We start from the raw sequence: 15,665 nt of genomic DNA on the forward strand, positions 1-15,665 counted from the left end.
TTCTCAGTTATTTATACGAGTTGTTTGTAGTTGTTTTGTACGAACGTTGACCGAATAAACGTTTTCTGGAAAGAAAACGAGCGGCTAACGTTGTTTGACCCAGATACTTGTGAAAGCGTGCAATTAATACGTGCATAAATGAAGCAGAAATATTGATCGACCGATAAATAATTCAAGAAATAAAATCCTTGGAAATGATTACGTACAGTTTGAGAACCACTGCGAGGTCGGATCAAAATATTTTGCATCGTTCGAACGAATGTCACGAACAGTATTTCAGAAATCTCGAGATTCCATACCGAGATCGAGATGTCTCCGTCAATTTCCCGAATTTTTCTGTTTCTATTTCTTCGATTAATCGTCACGAGGTCTTTGAACGTCGAGGAATCATCAAAAACAGCGGATCAATTACTCGAGGATAGTTTAAAACGATTTCCACGAGATTCTGTGGATGTTTCTCCGATTTGGATGGAATACGAATTTAACAGCGGGGTTGGAAACAGAGAAGGTATAAATCATAGACAGAATAATTAAACAGCTCTATTATACTTTTCTCAATTTTAGAACTAATCGTGACAGACATATCCATTCAAGAATTCACGAATTTACCGAAAGGAGTGAATTGGCAGTTTTTCGAAATAAATGGCACCAGTTACTTGGCTTGCGCCAAAACATCCAGTCTCTCGTTATACAAGCTGGATTTGGATAACGTGAAAGTTATAAACAATGTCGATATTAACATCAGGGGAAATATATTGACGTTTAAAATGATTAATTTGAATTCATTTAACGTGGTGGCCGTTTTGTGCGTGGAATCGTCGAATGGCACCTCGTTGCAATGGTACAGACTCGTTGACGAAGTTTCTTTTCAATTCTTCTGGTCCTGGCCGGTACAAAAACAGGTACAGGATATGGAGTTCGTTCAACAGGGAGATGAAAATAAATTGTTGCTTCTGGATGCTGAGGAAGTACTTTTCGGGCAAGAATATTCGTCTGTCGATGTCTATGGCTTCAGTATCGATTTTCCCAACTATGATTTCACCTTTTGGTAATTTTATTCCTCTATCAATTGCAATCTCTAATTGTGCCTTCAATTAAAATTAATTGTTTAATTTAGGCTCTATCAAAGTACTTTAGTACCGAAAGCATTCGACATTCAAGTGTGCTCCATTTACGAAAGTATTTCCCTCGCTCTTCGAGGAGTGAACGACGTCCGTCTGTACGAATACAAGGCCACCACGGTGGAAAGTATCTTTCAGGGGTTGCAAACAATAAAATCTCACGATTTGAGTAACTTCGTTTGCTTCGACAGTGGGTACCTTCAGTTCTTGGCGATATCCGGACCGGAAGCTGGACTTTTCAATTGGATCGAGGGTGAATTCCGATATAACACCGACTCTGAATCTAATTTCGGTAATTTTCAACCCTTCAATTTTCTTGATTCGTGTGTTTAATTTCATTGTACTACATATACTGAAAATTGGTCACAGATATTTCAGAGATTTCTTGGGTTAAAAATATAAGATTGAATACGTACAGGGATGAAGCATTGTTGCTGCTTCAATTACAGAATAAAACAATGATAGCTTTAGCTTGGCAAGGTTTGAGCTTCGAAAGAATACAATTACCTAGCAATATCCTCGATCAATTCGATCTGTCGACGATTACACCTGTTCCAAAATTTGGATTTTTCGTGGGAGATCAGTTTGTGAGGTTTCATACCGAATTGAAGGAATTGAAGCATCCTGTTCAGTATACTACAGAGAAATTGCTTATCTTGCAACGTTTACTCAACGTGAGTCCCCTAATTAAATCTTAATTAACAGATCTATCAAATTTTAACAATTTAATTTTAATTCAGGATACGTTGTACCATCAAGAGAAGATCCTGGACGAAACAGAGGCTCGTATAGAGAAAAGTTACTTGAAAAATCCAGTTACTGGATTTTGGAATCTCAGTTCAGTAAACGCGACTGATGCAAATATAAGTGACGATGTAAAATTTCATTCAGTCACCATAGGCTCTAAAAATTTAACAAGGGAGGAATTGGATTTCAATGTGAATGCATATACCGAAGAACTGAAAAATTTAGAAGAAAAATTGAACGAAATTGATTCGAATATAATGAATGCTGCAGGTTTAAATATAAAGGAGCTTCATTTCGATTCAGACGTCGAACTGTTTGGAAATATTAACATCACTGGTAGTTTGAATGTCGATGATTTATCTGTACAATTTATCAATGATATCAACGTGATGGATAGCTTTGAATCTTATAATGAAAATAAGATCTTCTCTTCAATCGAAGCTGACAATCTGACCATTCGTTCATTGAATGGTATTCCTGTTGATAAACTCCGTTTCTCTGATTCCACCTACAACTTCCATAACGTAAATTTCTCTAAAATAAACAGAGTACAGATAGATGGTCATCTTTTCTTCAGCACAATTAACGGCGTCGATTGGGAAACGTTGATGAAGAATATTGTATGGATTAATCAACCAGCTTCCATCCCTGGAAACACTGTCATCGAAGGGGTAAAATTATTAATAATTGTAAAATAAATATTTTATTTTTAATTTTGTGTAACAATTTCAGACACTGACAGCCGATTCTTTGGACTTGGATATCGTGAACGGTCTTCTATATCCTGATGATTATGTTTTAATCCATGGCGATAATTCAGTGAATGTAACTGGTATCAAATCATTCGATAAATTAATGTTACCTCGTCTGCAGGAGGTGAATACCTTGAACGGCATCGATTTCCAAGATTTCATCTTTCTGAACAGGGATAACGTTCTGAAAGAGGAAATTACTTTCGAGAACTTGTCGGTGGATGGACAGTTACAGGTACAACTTTTGAAGTTTCACAGATAAGTTTCTGAGAACTAATTGTTAATTAATTACAGATAGATGGCGAAGTAAGTGGATTCGAGGGAAAAGGTATTAAATTATTAAACGAAACATCTGAAGCTTTCACTGATGTTACTTTCTTAAATTTGAACGTTTTGGGTAACGTCACTTTTGAGACATTATTTATGAACAAACGCTCGCTTAATTTTGGAGATTTGTTGTTGAGAACCGAGGAGAATGTTGAAATTACTGGAACTAAGACGTTTCTGAGTGATGTTCATATGAAGGCCAATGTGACCATCACGAGTGGAATAGTGAATGGACATTTGTTAAATGAGTTTGTGACTTTGAACACTGAACAAGAATTGCCAAGTAAAGATTTAATTAATTAGTAAACAATTTTCATTAATAATTCATTTCTATTCTTTTAGACTTTTTAAAAATAATTTATTTTTGTTTTCCAGACTTTTTAATAATAGCTTATTACTAATAACTTACTCCTATTTTTTTCAGATTTGGTAAGAATATTACCAAACGTCACGTTTGGAAATGTAACATTTGGAGCACTGAAGAAATTAGAAACTCTTTTCAAAGAAAACTCAAATACTTCTAATAACTGTCTGGATAAAATCATTGTATTCAAATCACCAATTACAGTAGATGAATTGTCCTTTAATAAACTGAACAACGAAATTTCGTACGAAGATTTCCAGGGAAAACTGAACGAAACTTTCCAAAACATTCTCTTGGAGAATTTAACAACGGACAGATTATTTGCGGATTATATTACACCTACTTTCATAAATGGCATCGACTTTGCAAATTTTACCAAAAGTTTGTCTTCTCCAAAGATTGTGAACGAATACGAGATCGATCGTTTAGAAACAGATCATTTGAACGCGACGTTCATCAATGGAATGTCTCTCGATGAGATTAATGAATTGAATGATCGATTAACCACGATGTTCACAGAAATTTTCAGTGGAAACGTAGCTTTGGAGTCTCTTCAAGTAACAGGAAACATCGAGGCGAATTCAGTAAATGGAAAAGCTTTGGAAGATTTATACAATGAATATCAGACAGGGAAAATCATTTTTGAGGAAGATGTTTCCATTCGAAATTTGACGATTCTTGGACTGATGAATGGTTTAAATTTTTCTGAATTTGTCTCTGATACTATATTAAAAACTGACACGAATATCGTCATCGATGGACATAAAACGTTTGACGTTGTTAATTGTGCTCAATTGGAAGCAGCTTCGATAAATGGTCGTCCTGTGGAAAATTTGTTCGATCCTGTTAAGGAACAGACGTTAACAGGCCCTGTAATTATAGATGGTATGTAAGATCGGTGATTGGGAATTTGCAATTAATGGTAGTAATTGGTAATTACAATTTTGAAGGTTCTATCACCGTGCTTAATGAGTTCAATGCAACTGGAAGGATTAATAATTTATCGTTCCATGATCTGATGGATAGATTCAAATCCTTGGGCAATGATACCTTTGAACTTCATGGAGATGTTTATTTCAACAACAATGTCACCTTAGAACGTTTACATATTAATGGATCTATTCAAGGAGAAAATTTCGATAGCTTTTTAAATACAGTGGTTTTCAAAAATGAGGACAATGTTATTATATCTGGAAGAAAAGTGTTTGAAAATTCTGTTACTTTTAATCGAGGTTTTATTGTTCATGATCAATTGAACGATATAGACTTGAAGAGGTTTCAGGAGAAGGCTGTGTTCATCGACAAACCATTTTCAATTAAATCCAAGATTATTTTCATTGATGGAATCAAAGTGGAAAATGATATTGCTGTTAAAACGAACTTTGAACCGAAATCTATTATGGGAATCAATATTGAAGACTTACGAATTAATGTTCTGTATTTAAATAGACCCACCTATATAACAGGTGACTTGGATTATAATTTAGGGATAATTTTCTAGAAAAATTAATGAGAAAATATTTTCTGTTTGCAGATCCCATTACAGTCACTGATGTGAATTTTCTATCAGACATCATAGTGGAGAAGTTCAATAACATAGACATGAATCTATTGATTCCATTGAATACCGAGCAAACTATACCTACAGAAACTTTGATGTGTCAAACAGTCAATGTAGAGGAAATTGATATTTTAGGAATGATTAATGGCCAGGATTTGAAGGAGATTCAACGCACCACATTTATGGTATATTTCAATTAAAACAAGGATGAGGATAAAAAAAATGAATTTTTAAAATTTTTATTTAGATAAATGGAAATCAGAATATAACAGGGCACTTTAATTTCCATGGTCACGTTCACATGCAACACGATTTTAATGCCCATCTCATCAATGGCATCGATCCAACCAGAATGATCTCTTTGAAATCAAAGAGCAAAATAATAGGTATATCATTATTTAAACTATTATTCATTAAAATCGTTCACACCAATTATCTGGTTTTCTAGGAAACTTTACATTTGAAGAGCCAATATATTTGAACAAGAGCCTTCGAGTACTAGGATACTTGAACGACATAGACCCAGTACGATGGGAGGCAATGGCAGTCACCACGAACAGTTCTCAGCAACAGATAGTATCCGGTACCTGGACAGTACACGGAAACGTCTACTTCGAGAAAGGAGCATTTGGAAGTGACATTTTAAACGGCACTGATATTACAAAAATCTCGAATACTTTGGCAGAGAAACATTTAGAAATGGATGCTGTATTGGCAGAGAAAAATGTACGATGGTTTATCTTCAAGGTGTAATAAAATTTTTAATCCGATCATATATTGTTACAGGAAAATTTGAAGAGTGTCTGTGAAGATTTGAGGCACCTAAAACACTATGCAGAGAAACAAATTTACCAGTTCAAAACGTTCGATTATCTGCAGATCATAGAATTCGATAGCAACATCGTCAGCGTTCATTATTTCGAATTGGATCATCTTGATTACATGATGTTGAGTTTCAACACGTGCCACATGCACACGTACATGTTTACAGGGACGAAATTCGAGTTGGTAGCGAAAGTGGAAAATTTTGGAGTGGTGGAACGTTGGTCCACCTTCAGGTACAACGAGACCTTGTATTTTCTCACTTCAGGCTCGAATTCGTGCGGGAGAAGTCCTGTTAATCTATGGAAGCTGGAGAATGGTGAATTTACTGTAAGTTCATTTGAATATACAGGGTGTTTCAGCTAAAAGATGCCACTTAAATATCTCCTTCGTTTCTTGTGACATGAAAAATTCAATTCAATGAAGAAATACCTTGAAAAACAAACTTTCTTAATTTTTTATTTTATTTAAGAAGGTGGCTTCTTTTAGCTGGGGCACTTTGTATTTATTTATTTATTTAGTTATTTATTTTTCAGCACGTATTGGATCTTGGTCACAACGTGGACAGCAGAAAGATAAATGAGGACATCTTCTTAATGTTGGTTAATAGAAATGAACAAATGAGATCTTCGAAAGAAACAAATGAGATTTTAGAAAAGTCTCTCTCGTCTCTGGCAGACGACCAGGTGAAAATCGTTTTAGAAGATCAGATGCTTTTGTCTAGTAAACCTGAGATCTACGAATACAACGTTGCTCGTTTCGCTAATAATAGTCTTCAGAAGAGTGTTAAGAGAGCAGAAGTTTTGAATTTCAAAGCTGGAGCACTCGAGAAGAAGATGTTGCTATATTATGATGAAGAAATTAGCGAAGATCGTGTATTTGTGAGTCAAATCATTTAGTTGCGTTAAAATTAAATTTTCAGTGATTTTTATCAATAATTTTCTTTTATACTTCACTTAGATTTGTAAGAACGGTGAAACACGAAAGAAGATCGTGCAAACCATAAATGCCCATCGACCAACGTTTTTTACCATACTCAATTTCGAAGGATCAATCGAAACACTATTAATTTTCATAGAAAATAGAATGCATCTTCAAATTTATGAATACAGAGGTATTCTAAAGAAATCTATAATAGTTTATTCTAAAAATCTTATAAAATATTTATATTTCTTTTAGGTATTCAAGGCTTCGTGTATAAAGACAGCTTAAAAATGGACGTTGACAAATTATTCAGCTTTAAAATCAGAAAATATGCCAATCTAGCGAAACGACACTGTCTTGCCTTGATTCATGATAATCGTTTAACAATTCTAGAAGCTGAAATGTACGGAGAGAAATTAGACATGGAAGAATTCTCCTGTTTAGATAAGTATCAATGAAACTGCAGAAAATTGTTCATTAATTACTCTGTTATTCGTAGGTAATTAATTATTGTACATATTTAAATTTATAATCAATTAAATGTATCAAATGTATGCTTAATCACACTTGAGTTATCTTGAAAGTAGATAACACTGATTATTTGTAATTACTGCTACAGATCACGTTCTAATTACTGTTTGAGTGTTATTAGGGATTTAATAAGTACCACCTGACCTCTTCGCTTTGTAAAAGGCGATAATCTCTTCGTCAATCTCTGGATCACCTGTCAATGGTAACGAACCCTCGAAATCTTTATTTCCATCGTAATTCGACGTTTGATTAACTTCTTCCTTCCTCTGTTCATCAAAGACGTAAGGTTTTTCCGGCTGGTCAACCGTGAAACTGGAAATACTAGTCCTCTTTTCACTCGTTTTTCTTCTGTTGCTGTCTAGCTTATCAAAGGAACATACATTACTTCTTGTTGATTGCTTATGACTTTCTTTTGCCTCGTTTTCCAGAGATTCTGCATTTCTCTGTTGGTTTAAACCGACATCGATGTCACGTGAATTAACACCGATTGATCTTGAGCTCATTAGGTGATCAACATTAAGACACTTTCTCATTCTATCGGTCAGTTGCTCCTGTCTCTGAGAAACTGTTGATTCTAAATTTAATTTTAAATCAAGGCAAGGTTTGTAATTGGAATTTTCTTCAGAATTTAATTTTGACACTTTACACTGCTCGTTAGAATTAATTTTATTCTGATTTTTAGTTTCAACTGTTTGATCTATGAATTTTCTCTCGGTTAAATTGTCAGTCATGGAATTGTTAGAATTTTTGGGAACGTTGAAGCTTAAGAAACGTTGATAGTACGGTTTAACATTATTTGTTTCTAAAACTGGGACTTCAATTTTCTCAGGTTCTATTCGTACACTCGATGATTCTGCATTCTGTTTGATTTCGATAGCCTTCTTTTTGGAAGCCTCAATTTCTCCGGATTTTACCTTTTTCCGTTCCTTTTTACGGAAAGATTGCTGATTCGTTTCGTCGGTCTCGGTTGAATTATTCAGAGTCAAGTTGATAATGTTACAGGGTAACGAGTTCTGCTTTGGACAATCGTTGGAAATTGATTTATTTGACGAAGATTGTTCGACAGTTTTGGAAGTATCGATATTCTGATCCAAATTGGTCATTAAATTTCTTTGATGCAAAGATTTGTTAATTTTGGGTCTTGCTTTTTGTTTTTTTGAAGGAACAGTATTTTTTAAAATGTTATTAATCATGGACGACATCCTGTCATCTGTTTCAGTAAATACTTTGGGTGCTAAAATTAATTTTATTATTACCTATTTCAACAAAATGTATAAAATCAAATGGAATTAGAATAATTTATATTACAGTGGTCTCCCTGTCCATTGCATTCCTTGTTCACTTGAATTTTATCAAAATTTGAAAGACTGCTTGAATTTTCTATTACTTTCAAATTACCTTCCAATTTTTCTTCGATTGATCCTAATAAAAGTGCAATAGAACAATATTTATGCAGATAATAAAAGGATTAGCTACTTATTGATACTTGATTCATTACAGCAACCTTCTTTCCCCTTCTTCCGCTCCTTCTTTATCAAATCGATCAACAATGCTATTCAAAAATCAGGAAAATAAAATAAATTTAACAAAAAGGAACATTGTATAGATAGGATACAAATCTCTTTGTCTCTTTGAATAACGAGATCCTTATAATATTCGAGCTTCTTCATGCAACTATCCGGATCACTGTTCAATTTGAAAATCCTCTTCAAGCTTTCGAAACAATATTCAATTTTCTTTGGATTATTATCCACCTTAATTTGTTCATTTGATTCTAAGAAGCTTCTGATATTAAAGTCCAGTCTTTGCTTCTCCTCGGCGGTAAGTTCTTCCGCTTTCTATAAACAGAAAAGCATATTAAAACCACAGATTCTTTAATTGAAAATCAGCAAGAAATTTACAGTTTCCTTCGTCATTTCCTTAAGCTGTTGCCTCAGTTTCTCGTTTTCTAATCTCAATAAAGCGTTCTCACTGTGAACGTCCTTTTCCAGAACCACTTTCACGTCGTTCCTGATCAAAGCAACCCTTTGAGCGAATTTACAAGTGGACACTGTCTCCTAACGATCGCAAAATACAGCTAATTAAACGATAGAAATGCTTGAAATAATTTCGATGCGGAGGAAAGGTAATTAGCACCTGTAGATTGTAGGACTCGACGCTTATGGTAGCTAACATGGTGGTTAAACAGTTTCCTCCTAGACTGTCTCTTAGGATCGATGTTAAAAGGGAATTCCTGAGGATAAAACAAAAATCGAAAGAATGGAATTCTTGACAAAGAAATGAACGATGAACGTATCATGGTTGATTAACGATGGGATGTTTCGACTGTCGCCACGATCCACTTTCCACTAAAAAAAAACCACGCGATTGATTTGAAATAAATGATTATAAAAGGGAAGAATAAAATAAACTTCTTACAATGGATGAAGTATAAAAGGATTAACGGAAGGCGCTTGTGTTCGTGATGAAAGTAATTTAGCATAATGGATAGTGGAACTATGGAATGAACGAAAGCTATGGATTCTTGAATACTTGTTTCCGAATGAATTTAGCACCTGTATGGAATGTGACCCGTGCTCTCCTGACCCAGACACACTATGACTTGTTCCAGGTAATGTAGGCTCAGGTTAATGTGCTTCGCCTCGGTTAGAATGGTGCCGCTTATCGAGCATTTGTAGACCCGCTCGGACCTACGGGGAGATCTCGCTTTGAAAAATCGGGTACCGTTACGAAATTTTGCCACCATCGGACGCAGATGGCGATGAGAAAGCACGACGCAAAGGAACGCGCGGGAAAAATACTTGTGGACAAGTGGGTCAATGCGTGTGATGCAATTGCAGTCAATTGGGATGTTAATGTCCACTCTGATAGATTTATCATGAAATTATTCTTTTTTATCATTTATACGACTAAATTGATGTAGATTGCAATTGGTCCCTAAAAAAAAAAATAAAATAAAATTAGGAAAAATTTAGTTAATTTATACAAATAGTAGTGGAATTTAATTTAATGAACTCTTGATGAAAATTTAATTAGTAGCGTATAGTGTTTAGCAGCAGGTCAGCCTAATCCAGGAGCTAATTAGCATCGTACCTTCAGTCGATCAAAACGGAAGTAGACATACGAACCCAGCCAGATCCACCAGGTGTACTTTCGCTCGCTTATACTCGTCCGCACCGAACTTCTTCGTGCAAACCACGATGGTAAAGATGCAATGGGATCTCGATGACTCTGGATTCATCGGCGTCTCGATGGTGACCCTTGAACCGATAATTAAAATTAATTTAACCCTTTCATTGCAATAGAAATCAACTGGGAATCCTAGACTCGAAAATACAATAATATTTGTCTAAGTTTGATTAAAGATAAAAAGGGGAACAAATGTAACAGCAACCGAGTGTTGGCGTCTATTACTTCCGGCTGAAAGCCGTCCCTAGGAAAAACTCTCCCGCTGAAAGGGTTAAATTACACTACAAACTGGTCTGCCACGACCACGCGCAACGTTCTCAGCTTTTTTCTTCGAGACAACAATACGAGCATGCATTGCAAATTATCTCACCGATTGCTGTCGCCCACCAGAAGTAGCTCGAAAGCATCCTCCGCGTTTCCAACGCAATGGAAGGTCAGATTCTTCATGTGTAGCCGACCGATCTCGTCTTCCTGAACGGCAACGCGTCTGGAATAGATTTGCTTTTTCACGTTCTTTTATTCATTAATCGAGTTACCTAGGAAAATGATCAGTGTCTATCAAAGAATTTCCTATATTACATAAAACACTCCCGGCTGGCCGATTAAGCTTCCGCTATCAATAATGATCGGTGAACCGTCTATCGAGTGATTCTTTTTTTTTCAAAAGAAGCAATCTAGTCAATTAATTAAATAGCAGGTAGAGGATGCATCGAACGAGAAAATCATACGTTCCTTTCGTTGAATATTTCTGCACTCGTTTATCAAATATTACCATCTTCAATTACGTAATTGAATTTTTCGAAAGCAATTGCGAAAGAAACGGTTGCACTTGGTGCACTCATTTGTTAGTTTCTATTTGAAATAGGTGACAGTACTGTTTCTTCTAGTTTTTTTACGAAAGATGAACTTACGGTAAATCTTCCAATCTCGTAACCGGGTTGTCTCGTTGCTGCCTGCGATCCAACAGGTCGTAACCATTCTCGTTGTAAATCTCCAGATAAGCCACCTCGACCGAGTACACGTTTTCCGGTCGCTGTAGAGAATCGAAGAAGGGTTGTGTGAAAATTCTCCTTCCACCCTTACGCCGAGAGTGCTGCTCGAGGATACTTTGGGCCGCGATTATACGAAACTCAACCTTTTGAATCGCTTCGAACAGATAGAGCAGGCTTCTTGGTATGATGCCGAGAGTCTCGGAGCTCTCTTGCTTTCCGGTTATCGAGTACGTCTTCCCGCTGGCTGTCTACAATGTTCACGGTTTCCTTAAACATCGTTTATGCACATATTTTGAAATAGCGTAATCCCTCCATTTACAGGGGTAATTTCAATTAAAAAAAAATTTCAAGCACGTTCAATTAAATCCCCCTAAATGAAGGGATTAATGTAGCTATTTGTCGGTTTGTTATACCTGGCCGTAGGCGAATATGGTACCATTGTAGCCATCGAGAGCACTTTAAGAAACGAAATCGTATATCTGAATGGATAAGAATTGTATTGTTATTAATTAACGAACGACACGATTACTTTTACCTTTCCACTACCGGTCGGGCGACGTTCTTGAACACGTCCTCCTGCGTGGTGGATTCCTCGAATATTCGGAAGAAACTGAAAGTTCCAGGTATCCGATTTGTGTATTCGAGAGTCAAAGATTAATTTAGCGATATCTCACGAGAAATTCCATGATTCAGGTCGGTTATCGGGATACTCTTTCGTCTTTTGGCTCGGTACGACGAGGAATAAGAAATCTTCCTCCAACTTCTCTTTAGGACGATGACGGATTTGGTAATTCTTTTCAGAAGAACATTCGTGATAGAAAATTGAATCTATAATTGTACTTGAAAGTATATACCATTATGTTCTTTCTATTTTTTTCGGGCTTCAGTCGAGCGTACACTTTTATGGCATTTTTCACCATTTCGCTCGTATAACCTTTTTGGTAGTTTGTAATAAACAATCTTGAGGTTAGTAGTCGATTATAAATCGATCGATTTTCGTTCTTTTTGCAGGTCGAAATTGAACCTGCACGTAAAAGAAGACAGAAGCTAGATCAATAGAATATGCACGATAAAGCGATGCATTTATTAAAAAAGTTACCAGGAATCGATGAGAAAACAATGGACCAAGAGGATGATATCGAGGAGAAATAAAAAGAAAAATCGTCCCTCAAGGTTTTAAAATGATATTCAAGAAAAGTAGATGGAATTGAAAAAATTACAAAAGAAAGGAAAGAAATCAGGGAAAAACAGTCTGCTTTTTCCTCCCTCTCGACATCTCGATATCTCGCGGAGAGCGCTGTACTCGGCGACTTCGATTGATCGATCCACCCTTCGCGATAGAAGAGGCTAGGCGGAGGAGAGCGAGAGGTCGTGGTCGCCTAGGTGACGACGTCGTCGACGTCGCGACGTCGGCGCAGTGCGTCGTCGTGGTCAGGAGAGCTGCACCGGGTCGTCGGTCTACCCGATGCCAGGCCAGTGTCCCGACTTTTCTCGGCTCTCGTGCTGTTCCCGGTGCTCGTATCGACGACGCTAGCGTCGCGGCGAACCAACCACCGACACCATCATCGACTTCCTTCACTCGCGATGTTTATTCATGTTCACCCTTTGCCGCTGGCCTGATCGTTCGAACGCAATCAATCGCGTTCTATTCGCTCCAATGGAAGTTTCTAGCTCTGGACAATGTGCAATGTGCTGTTAAAGTAACCAACGCCTATCATCGACGTCCATAAGCAATTCCACGATCATCGTTGATGATTTGGAAATTTTTCCAAGTACCTCTGTGACTTTTAATAAGGGAGAGATCTGTGGAGGTGCGAAGAGGACCAAGTAGAGAAGGGGTTGGTTCCTGGTTTAATGATCCGCGATCATCATTGATGATACTGATCCCCCATTTTTATCTAGAAAAATATTTGGATATCAATTTCTCAAAGGAATCATCGAATTTTGAAGAAGAGAAATTTGGAGAAGCACAAGGGACCAAGGGTGGTTTTTCGCCATCATCGTCATTAACAAGACAATTTATGATCATCTTTAATTATACTGCATTCGAAACGTCTCTGTGATTTGATTTTTCAAAAAGAATTTATCAAATTCTGAAGAATCGTTGAGATAAAATCGAGGCTGACTCGGCATCATCGTCAACGCCTATCACCGACTTATATTTTCATCTGATCCTATTTGAAAATTAACTGTGATTTAAATCCTTGAGGAGCTCGGAAGAGGACGAAACGATAATCGAGGCTGTTGTCAACAAGATCGTGTGGCATTGGATAGAAAGCATGACCGCGAGGCTGAAGTGCACCTCCGCGTGAGAAGTTACCGGGACATGTGCCTTTTGCTCTTCTATTGATCGCCGCGTCCCGACGCGACCACCGGATCCTCACGTCTCGGGATCGCGACCTACGAGAGACTCGGTGAGTTTCTGCTATTTCTAGTCATTCTATTTCCATCCGTAGGAATTTCTCATTATAAATTGCTGGAGAAAAAAATAGAATACCAGAGGATCTTAACCCCCTTGCATTAAAAATGGGGTAAGAATGTCAGAGATGATTTTGATTATTGAGGAACCTTTGGAACGTCCATGCTCTCGGAATAATTTCCTCGAGTAATAATAACTCGTGGCAAGTTTGAAAACTCGCATGACGGATAGATCAAAGAATCTGTGCCAACGGGGACTGTACAAAGAAGAATTGACACGATGTGTCGCGGGACATCGTAATATATAGAATTATCCCGCTTTCCATTATGATTTATCACTCGTCATCCACTTACAACCATCGTTCCATATATTTATCAACACTATTCAACCGGTATTGTTCCGAACAATGTTAGAACGTCAGGTTTATTAGGAATAGGCGAAACACGTGCGTTTGTATTTCCATATCACCGGGCGAATGTGGATAAATCGAAACGGTGCTTCGAGTTCAAGTTGGCCGGAGAAAGTCGTAAATTTAGAACTCGAAACGATGGGAGAGCAGTAGGGTGATTTAAAACGACGCTTTACCGAGGCCAGCACCGACATCCCAGCCACGATTATAGTTGTTACATCAATCAGGAGCAACGAATGGACGTATAATCTCGGTAATAAGAATCGGTGGAAGGTACCATTGGTACATACAATTCTAAGCGGTTTACGATCGCTGATTGCCGATCCTGGGACTTCTTCATACCTTCGGGAATTACTTCAGAAAAAGGGGTGTTTATGTTAGAATAGTTGCGGTATGGTCAGTCGCGGACCTCGCCTGCTTCGGACACGTCAAGTAATTTAATAGAGTAGCTAATTACTACTAAATTGGTTTAGCACGTAGAAAAATATGAGTCGAGCTTTGAAAATTGAGAAAGATGAACTCAATTAAAGAAATGGGTTCAGATAGATTTAAGTAGTTACTGGTGACTGATAAGGGAAGTCCAGGAAAATTCAAGAAAATGAATTTACTCGATTAAATAATTTTATTAAACTGTTTGATTAAATTTTAGTGTCCATATATACTAATTAATATAATTTGGAAAAAATAGTCTACTCCTCACTAATAATTTGCAGAAACTTTATTCTAGGAATGTGCAATAAAAATTCATTAATTTTCTATTTAATTTAATTCAGCATAACGAACCATTTGCTATTCGGTACCAGTGATTTATTATAGGCACAGTACCAAACACGGTAGACTTCCTTTTAAATAAATTATAAAATTACTCGTATTACTCGACGTGTCTGAATTATCCATAAAGTTACGTTTCGATAAATAATATTCGTAACACACGCCTGGGTACATTAAAAATTCATAACAGTATTACAGACAGGAACTGTCCACGCTTTCTCTATTTCTTGACACTTTCGATTTGAAAGGGAACCTATGTCTCTATCTTGAGTTAACAACTGGAATTACACGGTTAACCCTATTCTCTTAGCTACTGATATCGCAACAAACAGCAATGAGATCCTTAATAGTACTTCTCATTAACGCGTTACAAGGAATTTCCATTGTGCACAGTGTCGAACACGTACATTCAATTAACGCTTTCTTTTAATTTGATTAACGTACTACGTGCGTAGCTTTCGTAAAGAACTGTGCTGACTTTAACCCTTTCGCTTCAGCCAGTTATTTTATAACAGTGTCGAAACGATCGCTAATGAATTCATTAATAATTTATTTATCATTTGATTTTCATATTCTTCCAGAAATTTATGGATACGATTTTTATGTTGATTTTGGGATTCCATGGGTTTTCTATGTTAACTCTTCGAGGACGATCGATAATTTATAATTCTGCACTTATTGTACAAGTGAGGATTGAAGGATGGAATTATTAACATTAACCTGCGCAAGCTCAGGA

At 36.7% G+C, this 15,665-nt stretch overlaps 3 protein-coding genes across 5 annotated transcripts in view; 2 read left to right on the plus strand and 1 right to left on the minus strand.

The window, feature by feature from the left end:
• Nucleotides 1-149: 149 nt before the first annotated feature.
• Nucleotides 150-7,077, plus strand: fs(1)N (female sterile (1) Nasrat). The gene is made up of 16 exons (XM_034315314.2): nt 150-508; nt 565-1,048; nt 1,118-1,413; nt 1,491-1,795; nt 1,862-2,539; nt 2,601-2,855; nt 2,915-3,230; nt 3,372-4,196; nt 4,262-4,777; nt 4,846-5,057; nt 5,120-5,258; nt 5,321-5,598; nt 5,659-6,024; nt 6,231-6,575; nt 6,655-6,808; nt 6,874-7,077. The coding sequence occupies exons 1-16, from the start codon at nt 310-312 to the stop codon at nt 7,074-7,076; spliced, it is 5,571 nt and encodes a 1,856-aa protein (XP_034171205.2). The 5' UTR covers nt 150-309; the 3' UTR covers nt 7,077.
• Nucleotides 7,078-7,127: 50 nt separating this feature from the next.
• Nucleotides 7,128-12,604, minus strand: LOC117600226 (kinesin-like protein KIF6). 3 transcript variants are annotated; one of them, XM_076690016.1, is made up of 15 exons: nt 12,185-12,604; nt 12,005-12,123; nt 11,866-11,940; nt 11,744-11,786; nt 11,474-11,578; nt 11,250-11,371; nt 10,709-10,825; nt 10,278-10,409; nt 9,705-9,839; nt 9,286-9,382; nt 9,051-9,206; nt 8,765-8,987; nt 8,636-8,701; nt 8,458-8,571; nt 7,129-8,383 (listed from the first exon to the last, which is right to left on the minus strand). In XM_076690016.1, the coding sequence occupies exons 1-15, from the start codon at nt 12,248-12,250 to the stop codon at nt 7,275-7,277; spliced, it is 2,679 nt and encodes an 892-aa protein (XP_076546131.1). In that variant the 5' UTR covers nt 12,251-12,604; the 3' UTR covers nt 7,129-7,274. The 3 variants fall into 3 exon arrangements, with proteins under 3 accessions (XP_076546130.1, XP_076546129.1, XP_076546131.1); XM_076690015.1 differs by having other exon boundaries at nt 7,128-8,383; nt 8,654-8,701; nt 11,250-11,578; XM_076690014.1 differs by having other exon boundaries at nt 7,128-8,383; nt 11,250-11,578.
• A 211-nt stretch (nt 12,605-12,815) lies between these two features.
• The window catches only part of DAAM (disheveled-associated activator of morphogenesis-like protein), a 39,387-nt gene continuing 36,537 nt past the window's right edge, over nt 12,816-15,665 (plus strand). Inside the window, exon 1 of the mRNA XM_034335603.2 lies at nt 12,816-13,744. The gene's annotated coding sequence lies outside the window, so the exon portion shown is untranslated. The remainder of the gene's footprint in view (nt 13,745-15,665) is intronic.

The sequence above is a fragment of the Osmia lignaria genome, chromosome 9 (genome assembly GCF_051020975.1).
Source record: "Osmia lignaria lignaria isolate PbOS001 chromosome 9, iyOsmLign1, whole genome shotgun sequence".
NCBI classification, from domain to species: Eukaryota; Metazoa; Arthropoda; class Insecta; order Hymenoptera; family Megachilidae; genus Osmia; species Osmia lignaria.